At 42.8% G+C, this 15352-nt stretch overlaps 1 protein-coding gene across 2 annotated transcripts in view; it reads left to right on the top strand.

The window, feature by feature from the left end:
• The window catches only part of TMEM14A (transmembrane protein 14A), a 110816-nt gene that overhangs the window by 55567 nt on the left and 39897 nt on the right, over positions 1-15352 (top strand). For both annotated transcript variants that reach the window (XM_086926421.1, XM_086926420.1), the window contains exon 3: positions 1292-1393. In XM_086926421.1, coding sequence (XP_086782547.1) covers positions 1292-1393 — 102 coding nt within the window. The remainder of the gene's footprint in view (positions 1-1291; positions 1394-15352) is intronic.

Raw genomic sequence — 15352 nt, forward strand, 5'->3', positions numbered from 1 at the left:
TAGGTAGGGGGGGTCCATATCCCGAAAACACTCTAAAAGCGATGGTAAGTGCTTTACATTTAATATGATTGGCTATTGACAGCCAGTGTAGACATTTCAAATGCAGCAAGATGGGCTACCAATCAGAAATTCTCAGAATCAATCTTGCTACACCATTTTGTACAGACTGGATGGAGTTTTGCGTTAGGGAAGCAGGAAGGCCCAAGTAAACCCTATTCGCATGGTCCAGTTCTCCAAGATTTTAGACGTGCCCGGTCTAAAATTGTTTAGTATAGCCGGGCCCGCTTTAGGTTTCTTATTAACGGAAGAATAAATGCCAGCTTCCAAGCTGAGGGAAACCGATCTGACTGTGGCAAACGCATTGTATTAGTATTTAAGGTATTACACCGTTATTAGTATACTTTTGTTATCGCATTTCCTTTCAATCTTGAGAAGTTAATGATTTAGTTATGTTTTATATTGTAGAAATAGAAATATCTTACAACATCGCTTTGAATGATTGTGTTCAATGATTTCTGCAAATAGTGTGCATGCAGTCTAACTTAATGTCCTGATAACTTAAGATGTGAGCTAAAATCGCATAAGGGTTTATTTTGAGCCAACTTGTTCCCAAAAAACAAAGTGAGATGTGTAATTATATTGTGTGAATTGTTGTTAGTGGACAATGTGAGTAGGGATGTACAAGGCAAGACATTGTTTGTTATAAGCTGTTCCTTGTTTAGTTCTACACATATTCAGGCGAATAGTACGCATAATCTGAATTTGGTTACAGAAAATGTTTTTCTTTTTATAGTGTCATTTCTTTAGCACTTGACAGAGCTTGAACACCAGAACACTGTTTTGATCCAGACCATTACTGTCTTAAGGTTTGATTTGGCTAACAAGAAACCATGTCTGATCAGTACCAATCAGTTCTAAGTTGGATCCAACATTGGGCTCGGAGCAGGGACTGGATAGGTTTCGGGGAGACACCTGTATTTTATATAACTAAAAGGTAGATTAATTGGGTTTGTCAGCACCTCAGTCAACTTTTATAACTAAAGCCGAACCAGCCAGGTATTGGTCATTGACTTGTTGCATGGTAAAGGCATGTCAATGGGACACTAGTTACCCCCCTTTACCGTGGCACCCACCATGCAAACATTGGCAAGATCAAACATGTTTTAAGCATAATGCGTGGCTGTAAAGAGGTATGTTTTCGGGAAGCATGGCCGGGTTCTTGTAAATGTTTTTTTTTTATGTTGGTTATTTAAGTTTTCCTGATCTCTAATTCTCTGTTTACTTGTTGTAGGAAGCTTAGTCTCCCTGGCTGCTGGTCTCTTCTTCGGTTTTGTGGCTGCTTATGGAGCTTTATGCATCACGTATAATTCCAGAAACGTGACACCATCTTTCTGTAAGTACTTCTGCTTTAGGAAACCGTGATTAAAGAGTGCGTTGTAGTGCAGATGGTGGGCAGTTTGGAGCAGCTGCTACGAGTAGCAATTTAGATGATGCCACATGGCAGTTATTTCGTTGTTTTGTTTTTTTAAGTTCCTGAACAGGCACTTTTTTTTTTAAGGCTATCATCACTCAACCCTTAACGGTTTGTAAAGAAATTATATAAATGGAATTTACTTTCGTATTCTCCTCAGTGATATCACTCCGTTTAAAAATAGGGACTTGAGCACAAAGTTTCTCTTAACAATAATTTATTTGCATTTGCTTTATAGTTACGCAGAGGTTCAGGTTAACCTTTAAGGAAAAAGCTCAAAACATGGAGTACAAATACGAGGAGCATTTAAAATCCACAGAATAAATTGTGAGACGAATACTTAGTCACATCTTTCTAGTTACACACACAGATATTTGAACGGGAGGATATTTTTTAGTTTTTTCGGGTCATCAAATCGAATACATATCTTCATGTACTATGATAATGTCCAGTAATATCACTCCTTTGGCAGAGTAAGCATGGATACTGGGCTAAGTGTTTTGTAGGGGAATGATCTTTGATCCCAAGATGATGCCTCGTGGTAGGATGGGGTGGTCCATGTTATTTTAGTACTCTGGTCAGATTGGGTGTACTAATAGCCAAGGGGAAGGAACATAGCTGAACTATGGCGCTCAGATAAAGCACCTACGAGTGGCAAATGGATGCGAAACATGAACTTATGTGCCAAAACTGAACAGCTGGTTTATAGAGCCTGAGGCTGCCTCTAAAAATATGCGAAGATTTGGGACAGATAGTGTAACTATTTGCTTGGGGGCAGTAAATGAAGTATAGCACTGTGAAATATGAGGTCATGAATGCAAATAAGTGGTGTTAGAAGTACTTAGATTTCAAAGTATATGGGAAAACTTTCGCAAAACATTATGGGATAATGATGGTGGTGGCACAAAACACTCAAATTATTTTTTGTTGTCATAATGAGAGAAAACCAATAAAAAGTAACACAAATAAATATGCTTTCTTAATCTGAAGGAAACTATTCTTGAGCCTTTAATTAACGCTCAAAGTTGGAGAAAGATGGAAAAGGGCAGACTGGATGGACCAATTTTTCTTCGTCCTTCAGTATTAGAAGGTTGATCTGCTCCAAGCAGCATAATTGTGTCCTGAATGTGTGACCTATCGCATAATAACAAATGTTTAATTCCTGCTTTGTATTGCAGTCATAAAGAGTCATCATTAAAATACATTCTTACCACTCCTAGGCTTGATTCCCTAACTCATAGAACTGTATAAACATTTAGGCAATTGATGTTTACTGTAGCCTACGAGGAAGCAGTATTTCTGAAATAGGTCCTGTGAGCTAGCCCATTGATAAATGTATTGCTCACAAACCTCTCTAAAGAAGGAGTTGTTCAGATCGGTTGTAGTCAGCTTAGGACTTGTTCACCACCTTATTATGTTAATGTCCTGTACCATGTGAGACACTTTAATTAAATGTACATTGTTCGAATCAGATTATTATTGTTATTTGTAAATTACCACTGTAATATAAATTTACTTAGTTAAATATTTTACTAATTTATTTCACCTTTTTGTGAATCGCAGACTGTCCCAAAATACATCAGAACCTTTAGAAGGGAAGGCGGTGGAAACCAATGCAAAATACATGCATACATACATGCAGAGTTTCAGAGGGATATCAAGTATACGTAGGAATATAAGCTGGGCATAGCATGAAGGTCCTTCAAGTCAACTTGATGCATAGTAGGGTGAAGGGAATGCATGCCATGTATTGATGTAGTAGCCTAAAGGTAAGGGAGAGGGATATAACAAAGTGGGGGTGAGGCAGATTGAGTATACTGAATGGAAGTAAGGGTTTCCTAAAAAGGTAGTATATGAGCAAATAGAGAGTGGGGAGCTACTGGTACCACATGTAGATAAAATGGTTAGGGATGGAGAGGAAGAAATGGCTGGAGAGTATCACAGAGAGATTGGTCTGTGCCGGTAGCATTAGCTAGTGCTGAGAGCCGTGAGCTGTTTCATGCATATATTATGTGTGTGTGTTCTGATATACAGTTTGACTGCCACACCAATGACTGCTGCAACTGCTATTGCCTTCAGTAACACTCCTGTGCACCTACGTGTATTATGCAACCCGATCTGGGGTCTTTGATATTAACTTCCTCCTGGATAACCTTGGCTGGCTCTTCGAGTGATTTATTTATTTTTTGAGTGGCCCATCTGTCATTTGCCAAAGTAGATGTATGGCACTTTTGCATAACTTTAAACTGTGTGGCATTGTTTATAATTTAATTCTCTGCCCTACCATATGGCCCATAATTATATTGGTCCGGATAATGACTTTAAATTATAGACCAGGTTAAAAACTCGTTGACATCCCAGCAAACAGACTGAGTCCCTTTTACATTAAATGAAAAAGATGCTGTGAAAACGGATTTAATGTGATACACAGCTCCGACTATTGCATTTTTGATTGTTTGTCAAAAGTTTTTGGGGCACTTTCTGTTGGATTCTTTGCTGCCGCTGCCTGCCCTGTTCCTCTCGGCCGCTGACCGAGCCGCTGCCTGACCTCGGACCACAATTCCCAGCAACACCTGCGGACTGGATGCCCCCTACGCTCACCTAGTGCCCGGTGGCGCTCAAAAGACCTGCAGAGCTCCGGTGGAGCAGGAGCTCTGCCAAAAGCTTAGGGGCACTTACTGTTGGAATCTTTGCCGCCGCTGCCTGCCCTGATCCTCGCGGCCGCTGACCGAGCTGCTGCCTGACGTGGGACTACAATTCCCAGCAACACCTGCGGCCTGGACGCCGCCTACGCTCACCTAGCACCCGGCGGCGCTCAAAAGACCGGCAGAGCTCCGGTGGAGCGGGAGCTCTGCCAAAAGCTTGGGGGTACTTACTGTTGGATTCTTTGCCGCCGCCGCTGCCTGCCCTGATCCTCGCGGCCGCTGACCGAGCTGCTGCCTGATGTGGGACTACAATTCCCAGCAACACCTGCGGCCAGGACGCCGCCTACGCTCACCTAGCGCCCGGTGGCGCTCAAAAGACCTGCAGAGCTCCCGCGTCGCGGGAGGCGCACGGGCGGCGCCAGGAGAAGCCCGGGACAAGTGCGGGACCGTCTTAGGCCGACAGGGGCCTGAAGAGGCTGGGCTGGGCCACATTATTTAGCTTTTTGACCTGAGTCTTCACATGGTTAGTTACTCACCTGTGTATTGCATTTTAACTTGCTCATATTTTTAGTCTTTGTCATTGTATACTGTTTAGCTGTTTGATCGCTATACCTAGCCTGTTAGTTGTTTCTTAGTGAATCTATTTTTTCGCCCTATAGGGTAGCAATCCTGGTTAGAAGGAAGATACAGACAGTACCCGTAGGGACAATAGCTGCAACAAAATCCACTGTGACAACCATGGAAGCATTTCTATCGAGGGTGGCGGCGGTTATTGATAAAGAGATCGAGCTGGTGAATAGGCGCCTTTCCAGATCGCCAGTTGGTCTTCATCAACCCCGGGTAGGCTCCACTAACAACAGCCTTAATGATACGTTAGAAGAACTAGAGGGCACCCAACATTGTTAGGGAACAGATAGTGAAATATTGGCTACGTGCTCGCCTTCTAACCCCTTACAAGTCACGGGCAGGGTATTATTGAAGCCCCTGTCTCCCGCGATAATAATTGCTAACAGAAAAGGCCCTGTGAATGTTGCCATCGTGGGAGAGGGAGGGCATGGCGGGAAGAACATTGTTGCCAATCCTGAGGTTCCCAATGGCCCTAGTCCACCCCCACCTTTAAGGGTAGCCGATCGCCCAGCGGGTAGCCTCAAGAGAAAGTGCAAAGCCACAATGGGCCAAGCAAAAAAATCGAAACCTAACGATCCGCCAACATCAACTCCTGTACCAGGGGGATCTTCTGGGGCCGACAAACTAACACTGGATACCCTTAAATTATTGTTGAGCTCTGTGCTGGAGGAAAGACTGGCACCCATCATGTCTAAGTTGCACGTCATAGAGCATAGCCTTGCTGCCTTAACTAGGCACCAGGCTTCATCTTGCTCTTCAGCCATCACAAGTAGCTTGCCAAGCAATCCCGTCCCTCTAGCTGATCCTGTACAACCTCCAGGTGGATTTAATTATGATATCCCACCGAGCACTAGTGTGCCTCATGGAACATCAATGAAGTTGGTGGTGGGTATCACATCTAACAGGCTACCCCTAACGACATATCCTAATCACATACACCAGGGACCGAGGAACAACAGGAGTAGGAGTCAGGGAGAAACGTTCACCAATGCCTCGAACTCCACAGTAATAGATTTACCTACCCAATCTACACCACTGGTAGTTATTCTTGGGAACGTGCCACCTCTTCCTCACAGCTCCACCGAGGTTTATTACCAACTTAAGAATAAGGTGATTCACTGGCTCTCCAACAACACCTCAGTAGGCCCAGTAATAGATCGTAATATTATAATGGCCCGTCAAGTGGGATGGGTGGGAAACTCAGTCAGGAGGGGGTGACTGTATTATTGTTAACTTTAATGACCGTACGATCGTCGAGAGGTTATTTACAGAAACTAGAGCTGGCTCGTTTAATACTGGCTCCGGAATCCAGATCCTCCCCCTGGGTTTTTTCTACCAACCAGAGCCATTAAACAGCAATAACCTTATTTCACATACTAGATGGCAGACACATGGACCGGCAGCAGTCACTAGAGCCAGCCATTTGACTCCCCACGTAGCAAATTACAGAACTCTGAGGTGGGGGGACAGGGGGTGGGGGGTATTTCCTCCCTTTTACCTATTCTGCAAATGCCAAACAGATTTGCAGCTCTATCTACATTAGAATATTGAGATTGACTGAAAATACCTGTGGTTTCCAAAGAGCCCACGCCGCTTTTCAGTTCTCAGCATATAAGAGAGAGCCGCTCAGGACAGTCTTCGGTAGGGGAGTGTATTGTCGTCCTCACTGAGTCCAAAAACTGTCCCCACTGTAGAACCCACGAGGCAAGTAGCCCAAAATGTAATCTTCTAAGAACATTAGTGGGGAAATTTCGAGATCCAAAGTGGGTAGAGTTTATTAGGCTATTTCCCATGATCTGCCTACTAGAGACCTGGATGGTGGACTGTAATCTATTCTTAGAGGGCTACAAAGCTTTATTTGTCCCGGCTATACCATCACCCAGTGGTAGAGCTAAAGGAGGCTTGGTCATATATACTGCTCTAGCCTTGAAATGCGCAACCAACTCCATATCCTGTTCTAACACCGATATTCAAACAGTCATCTTAAAGCGAGGGAATGCAAAGCTGTGCTTAATTAACTTCTACAATGCAGTGAACACTGCAGGGATCTGCAGAATTGCCCAGTTGGGTGATTTTGTTAAACAGTATTGTGAAATTGCCTCGCACTGCATTATGTTAATAGGGGACTTTAATGTCCATTCGTGCGGTAACCCGATGAAAACCGCCATGGGAGAATTAAGATGCGATAGGATGGGGGGCCTCCATTTTGAACACTCTGGAAGGGGTGATGCACTGAACCATCTACTCAATGAATACGATCTGGTTTCCACCATGTCTGTGGTGGATGTTTGTTGTAAACAGCCTGTTCCCACATTTAAGGCCATACTGGGGGGTCCTTTATAGATCATATTTTAATCACAAAGGGCCTACGACACTGTACATCTGGCTTTAAAATTCTAGATAGTTTTTATAGTGATCACAATCCCGTTTGTATCCATCTGGGTGCTAACCTACTGAATTTACAGGACATTTGCTTTACGATAGTATCCATAAATCTTGTGCACCCGAACTTGTATCCTGTGCGTCCCCTGCTTCTCTCCCCTTGGATATCCTCAAGGCTTTTGAGGGGATTATCTCCAAAGTGGGGATGTTATTAACTACCCCTATAACTGCCCCGTTGCTTAGGGACCCCAAATGGTTTGACCACATATGCTTAAAAGCTGCTAGGGAATTAAAGGCTGCCTTGAAAGTCAACCCAAGAGACCACTTACAGATTCGGTCCCTACGTTTAACCTATAAAAAGGCATTAGCAAAGCGAAAGGCTGAATTAAAGGAGATGGTTTGGAAAGAACTCATAGACCCCCGCACCTTGAATAACAGTGGGAAATTTTGGGGCAAAATTAACAGACCACTGTTTGATATGGGAGGGGAACTTGAAGTAGGCACCAACATCTCTGAAGAAGATTGGGTATTTCACTTCAGCTCCATATTTAAGAATAACATCCCCCAGCAAGAATTATACCATGGCGGGCAAGATGTAACTTTACCCCACTTTACCCTAAAAGAGGTTGAGAAAGGAATCATGGGACTGACTAGTAATAAAGCACCGGCCCTAGATGGCATGCCCCTGGATCTTTTTAAATCAAAAATGTCACTATGGGCGCCGGTCCTTACAGCAGTGCTCAAAGCAGCAGCAGCGTTGGTCTGTCCCAGGTCATGTGGTACCTCCACAATTGTGCCGGTTTTCAAGAAGGGAGACCGTAACAGCACCATCTGTTACAGACCGATCTCCCTGATTGACTCCGTGGTTAAGGTTGTGGGTGGCGTGGTGCTGAACAGATTGATAATTTGTGCTGAAGAAAACAGGATCATATCGGACATCCAGTATGGGTTCCGCCCAGGCCACTCTACACTAGAACAATGCCTACATTTATATATGGTTCTCGGGAAGTACACTGTAGCCCGACGGGGCACCATCTACATGGCGTTCATGGACCTTTCCTCCGCGTTTGATTGTGTCAACCGGGGGAAACTCTGGGAGTCTATGGGCGTTATGGGGGTGGAGGCTACCCTGGTCAACTTCCTGAGGGACCTTCAATAGGACACAAAGGCCAACGTTAGATTTTCGCGGGACATTAGGGTTTCCAGGGACTTTAATGTTGAGAGGGGAGTGAGGCAGGGCTGTATTTTGGCCCCCTTTCTTTGTAATTTGTACATTAACGAGTTAGAGGCGTCCCTGGTTAAAACCGGAGTTGATTTCCCTTATGTTGGGCGCAGGGGCTTGCCCGTTTTGCTATACGCAGACGATGCCGTCCTCCTGGCTAGAACTGCTGGAGGACTGCAGTCCCTACTGAATGCTTTTCGTAGTTTCATGGCTGCCCACGATCTAGCCATTAATAATACCAAATCCTACATTATACAGGTAGGGGCGCGTCCCAAGAAACCGTATTCGTTTGTAGTAAATACAGAGAAGGTTCCCCTGACTACATAATTTTCCTACCTGGGAGTCTTATTCGACGACCAGTTAAAATGGGGACCGTTGGTGCAAAGGAAAAGAGCGGAGATAATTCGGGCAAATACTGCATATTCAACTTTGCGACGAAAATGGGCAAACGTCCAGTCGCCGCATTGTTGAAGGTTTATCAGGCAAAAAGTGTTGCTTTGGGTAGTTATGGCAGTGAACTATGGGGGTACGCAGCAGCCAAAGGTATCTGGGTGGTTGAGAACAACTTCTTAAAACAGCTTTTAGGGGTACCCAAGGGAACCTCTAACTTAATAGTTCATGATGAAACTGGTTTACCCTTCATCGGCGACACCATAGCACTACGGCCCCTTCTATTCTGGCTGAAGTGCTGGTTAAACAAAGATCTGGTCCTCAACCATCAGCTGTTAAAAGACAGTTTGTCCTTGGACCATATGCTTCATATCCCATGGCTAAAATATCTAAAAGGCTGCTTTACTGAGCTGGGGTGCCCGGACCTTTTTTTTAAATCCAGATTCGATTGTTGCCGCAGATGTGGAGATTGTAAAAAAATCCTTTATATTAATGAAAAAACTAAATCAAGAGGGGGTGGAATTGGTAAAACCCAGCATCCGTAAATTCGTGATGCTCAAAACCACGCCACTTATGGAGCCATACTTATCATGGCCCATAACAAGCCACAAGCGTTTTTTAACAAGGTTCCGGCTGGATTACTTTCATCTACTATTAGCTGTACCACAGGGATCCCATAGAGGTCAAGTGTTACCTCCCTGCGGCTGCGACAATGTGTCTAGGCAGGACCTGGTGCACTTTTTATTTATTTGTTCCCTCTATAACGTTCCCCGGAAGCTCTTTCTGAAGCCCCTTTTAAACATTTTTTATTTCAAGCAGGTATGCACTGCCCTTTGCCACTTACAAATGTTAAAACCCGAAAGCACCTTATATGTGACTGGCTTCCTGAAATCAGCCCTAAAATCAAGGAACTGTAGGGAGAACTGATTGCTATATAAACTTTTGCCACTATATCTGTAGCCTCTTTTTTAAAAAAAAAAAAAAAGTTTACATGTATTTCTTGGGTGTCCGTTACATTTTATATTTCATGTCTTTTTTTTTTTAATGGAATTAATTTTACAAGGTCTGTGATTATGGCTGTAACATATGTTTTAAACTGGGTTTTATGCCTATTGTTGTATTGTCGCTTTTATGGTTTAATTTCTCTTGTAAAACCGAATAAAGTATTTTGAATTGATTGTTTGTCTTTTGTGTATTCACAATTTTAGTCACTGTAGTTTATTAATATTTGTTTTGTGTGAGAGCAAGTTGGACACCAAGCACCCGTCTGTCATTGCACATGTACGATGTACGATATTTAAAACCAAAACAGCAACAAAAAAATATTGATTGAAAGGCTAGTACTATTATTTAGGGGCTAACATTGTTTTCATTTGTATAATGAGCGATACCTCCAAAAATGATTATGCTTTTTTAAATAAATCCCTGGTGAACCATTATTTTTAATCATTGTATATACACGGATTCCTATTGAGCATATTGAGTTTCATTCAATCCAGAACCTCTTTCCAAAACAGGTCTATGGGTTTGCTTGTCCACCTCGTATAGATCAGGTCATCCAGTTCATACAACCTTTTCGTCAAACATATGATCCCACAAATCTGACATTCAATCATACCAGACCGAGATACCACCTCGGGTTTACTTTTATGCACTCTCTTTATCTATTGAGAGCATATTGAGGATGCTGCTGTCCTCAAACAGATATTATCCATGATTATTTTAGGAATTTTAAGAATACCGAACTGGAGCCGAATCCCCAGTTGTACCAAAGACTGCACCGGTGACCAGGATGTCTATGTCTGCTTCTCCCATTTCACTTTCCCCCGATTTTCTTGTTAGCCAATTTTACCATAGAAGATTTTTGCGCATTTCCCATCAGTTTATGGTGTCTTGGGAATATCCAGGGATCTCCATATGGAATTTTTAGAGTGGCCATATTTGATTTTGAACCAGAGTTTACAGACATTGCTGCTCACCCACTCTAGGGCTGGTTCCATTGGCCTACCAAAATGTATATTGCTATGATCAGGACACCCAGACCTCCCTTATATATAGATCTGTAGAAAACTGAGGTGTCAACAAGCAGCAATTTAGATGCCCAAATGAAGGCCTTGATCATGTCTGGGAAATCTACCAGGCAGTGTTTTCGCAACATACAGAAAGTATCAGAAAACAGTTAATAGTAACTAATTTAATATTATTAATAATAATAATTTATTGCATGATTAAAAACACATTTGATCCAGCCAAACCAAGCCACTTCTATCCTTTCACCACTTGTACAAAAAAATGTGTTCTTTACATATAAGTTCTGTTGGTTGTAGGGAAGATGAACAACCATGTAAAATGTTTTCTGTGGACCACGAGAACCAATTAAGCATCTTTCCAATATCATTTGTCTCGACCCATTTCCCATGCCCTTAGAATGCCCCCCCCTCCCCCCCCCCCCCGCATGAAGTAAGAAATATTTGGTTCTTGTTGGATCAGGCTTCGGACGTTTTCCTCGGTTTGCCTGTTCTTAATTGAGATATGAGTTACCCAAATATTTTCCAGTTGTGCATTAAGAACCTTAGTAAACATTTTAGTACCACAGTTTAATAGCGTCATAGGATGATAAAAGCCTTAATTTTCAGGGCTCTGTATGGTTTCAATAATAGTGACAGTGTGGATTCAGTCTGTGACTGAGCCTGTTTGCTCTAATGTACTATAAACATTTGTTAGCGCCCCTCCAAGTAAGGATTGTTCAATAAGTAAAACACAGCTGTGAAGCCATTTGGATTTGGGGCGTTTTTGCATGTACATGTGAAATCGCACAAAGAGAGTATCATCAGGTTTCTGCAGGACGTTGACAACTGTATCTATGCGTCAAACCCTTAAAAATGTTTACGTCCTTCGATACTCGGCTTGTTTTTTGTGTGTGATCTAGCGAGAGGTGGGGGTGTTCAGCCAGTGGTGAATTTACTGTTGGCACCATGCGTGCAGTACGAAAACTGCATATACCAGCACCGGAGGTATCCAGAAAAGTCGATATTCATTGGTAAACATGAAGTTCAAAGCCGACGTGACCCATGAGTGGAGTCTGGCATAGCAAGAGAGACTTCTGACATATTTATTGCAACAGTGAACACGTTTTTTGTACTTGAAACACTATCACAGCAGCGTAACGAAATAATCTTGGTAAAACAAATGCGTCTGGCTTGCATTTTGAGACCTGGCTACCTTTATTAAAAGTAACTTATTAGAAATATGCCTGACACAGCGAAACCCAATGGGGAATAAAACTAAAAATTAATTGAATGTGTTATGATTCTGTGTAGTTTTGAGATGTAAAATAGTCTCTCTTGCATTTCAATGCAAGCTATTCGCAGGAGGTGGAATAATGCACCAAACAGCCAGCAGCATGAGGGTAGAGAGAAATACTCCTTTGCGTAGTGTCAAAGCCCACTATGTATAGTTTAAAGTATTGGAAGCAATAGGCTTGCAGAAAGCTCTTCTGCCAAGCCAAACGTAAAAATTAGTCAGTCATTGCTTAAGGTGGGTTTGAGAACTGGGCTACTTTGTGAACGCAGGCGTGTGTTAAAGTAACACGCATTCATAGTAAAGTGCAGCTTGAAACAGCCTGGATACCTCAGGGCACTTAGTCCTCTGAGGCAAAAATGTACAAGAGACTTAACGCTCCTGCGTATTGTGGATGAAAAGTTTCATGGTATTCATTGTTTCTCCTATTTTTTGTACTGTAGATGATTTTTTGTTTTAAACTGAACATAACAGGGAGTATTGAGAGAATGTTGGTGTTACTATTGCACTTGAAAATAATGTAAAGATTTAAAGCTATGGTTGCAGTTTTATTCAAAGCATCTGTACGTAGAAACCTCAGAGTAAGAAATGGGTGTGTGGGGTTAAAAAATACTTTACACAGTTTTGCATTTTTCAGTGGGAATGAGCGATGTACAAAATTGAAGGTGAGCGAGTGGAGAGTATACAGTAGTCTTGTTCGAGCAGACGAATAAAATAGAGGTTCAGAAAATCAACTGGTGTGCCAAAACTACAAAATGCGAGACAGAAACGGAATTTCAAACTGGACGTCCGACCGTGTTCCACTGTAGTTCCCATGACTCTGAGATATTTGTTCCTAAGCAACGTTATGATCCTAATTTTCCAGCTCTGTTTAGAGCGATTTTGAATCTGTAGACAACCAAGGATTGAGCTAACAGCAGTTCAAATGTTCTACGTCAATTTTTGTTACTTAGAATAAACATGCACTTTGTGGCTGCCCTGAAACGTCATCCACTGCTGACAATCTAGGGCAGCGGCCTTCAAACTTTTGGGTGCCAAGACACCCCTGTCAACTTTTTGAGGGGTAAGGACCCCCTACTGACAAAAAAATCTAAACCTGTAGGCAGGGCTACTGGAATTATGGGTAGGTGAGGACCAAATTACGTGACCGGTTTGACTAAATTGTGTGGGAAGAAAATGTAAATGTGTTATGTGATGCTGCGCATTTTGGGATAGCATTGCTTCATTATTTTGACATTTTTTATCCACTTTAACACTGAGGAAAGATTTCACCAATCAGTACCAGTTTATAACCAAAATACAGCAATTAATATCTGAAAGATTTCTAGTCAACCTTTGTGAAGGGCCTTCCACACTGCAGGAATATGTGCTGCCACATTAGAAGCTCACCTGGCCCTGGCTGGGAGAAGCAGGGATCACTTAAAACCCTGGCGGTTTTGTGCAGAGTTAAGCAGTTTACCCATGCAGCTTTCCTCTCACCCCCTTTGTAGGTTTCTTTAATAGTTCCATGTTGCTACATACATCAGTCTTAAAGCCAGGTGAATCCATTGCCCCAGCCTCACCAGGAGCAGCCTACCGGCTGCTCAGCCCATCTCCACCTGTCACCACTCATCCACACAGGCACCCAGGCATTCCATTCATTGCAGTAACACCACCATTCCAATACCAACTGTCACTCTGGCTGATCAGCTAGGAGGCAGCTAGGCTGGGAAGAACAAATAAATACAAACAGGATATAACATTATCCCCCTCCTTTTAAATGGAAAAAAAGAGTGTGGAAAAACATGGGAATGACTATAAACAAGACAAGGAAATATACAGACACAGAAAAAGTTCAAACTCAGGAAAGCAAAGCTAAATACAACTTCCCAAGAGTCAGAACACTGCGTAACCTGAAGGAAAAGGAAAATATTGGCAAGCAAGAATAAAACATTGACAAGCAATATACCCATCCTTCCCAATAAAGAATTGTTAAAAAAATGTAGTGAAGGCCGGGCCACACCCAAGGACAAACACCCAAGACCACAACAGGCACAAAGGTAAAACCAACATGTAAGGGACAAAACCCAAAAGACCAACCCAGAGTAAGGAAAGACGAAGCACACGTGTAGCACAAGGTGGACTACACAGAGTGTACACACTGTGAGGCAACTTATAGCAACAACAACGTGAGACGCAGGGCGACTTACACTGAACAACAGGTGATGCGCAGGGTGACTTACACACACAACAACAAGTGGGGCCCAGGGCGAGTTCCACACATGACAACAATAAATGAGGCGTGGGGCGACTTATACGCAAGACAACAAAAATTGAGGCGCACGGCGACTTGCACACAAAACAACAACATGTGAGGCGCAGGGCGACATTGAACACAACACAAATTGTACGTAGTGGAGAACAACACAGAGAAATGGGGAACCATCCACCTAGACTAGAACCACCCTTGATCAAGGGAGTGCAGAAAAAATTCATCCAATCTCCAAGACCATCCCTCATGTAAGGGAGTAAAAAGTGACTACCACCCACTCTAATTCAAGTGCCACCCATGTGTAATGAAGCATAAACTGTGGCATCACACAACTTTACTAGAAATGCAACTTTAAGTCATACAAACTCATCTTGAATACCTCTTGTAATTTTTAAAACCTATAACCCTTGCCGGTGAGCATGTGATATAACAAAGCAATAAAGAAAAGATGAACATATGTCCACGCTAAACTATTAACAAAGGAAAACTCATTGCCCATACACGAACATTTTAAACTTGTAAATCAACCCCGGTGAGCGACCTCTAACCCGAGTACATCGTCATGGACGAAACCTAAACATGAATAAGTAAATCTTGCATAACACCAATCTGGAAAGCATGAAAGTGTCTGTGACCCATACGTGAAAAACACAAGCACATACATTGACTGTTACTTCCTTGCGTGTAACAACGTTGTGAGAAAAACAAGCCATACGACTGTCAAAATAGTCAATATAGACCCAGATGCAGGTGCTATACAAAATTGCTCCTTTTCTTGACCGAAACTGCCTACATTTTGAACATGTGACGTACCCAGACTTCATAAATTTCCGGTACTAAAAGTGAAGTACACATGCAGATGTCCAGACTTGCAGAGAAGGTGACGCTCATCCGTGAACTTGTGAAAACACAGACACTCATCCACAACCAAAAGAGAAGATATAACGCCGCTCGTGCATAGCACTGCACCGGAAGGCCAACACCAATGTTATCAAACCCCGCAGCTTGCGAGTCGTCAATTTTCCTAAAATGGCGGCACATTGTTACGGTAGTGCCGGGTGGCT

This window comes from Lissotriton vulgaris, chromosome 6, assembly GCF_964263255.1.
Source record: "Lissotriton vulgaris chromosome 6, aLisVul1.2, whole genome shotgun sequence".
Taxonomy (NCBI): Eukaryota; Metazoa; Chordata; class Amphibia; order Caudata; family Salamandridae; genus Lissotriton; species Lissotriton vulgaris.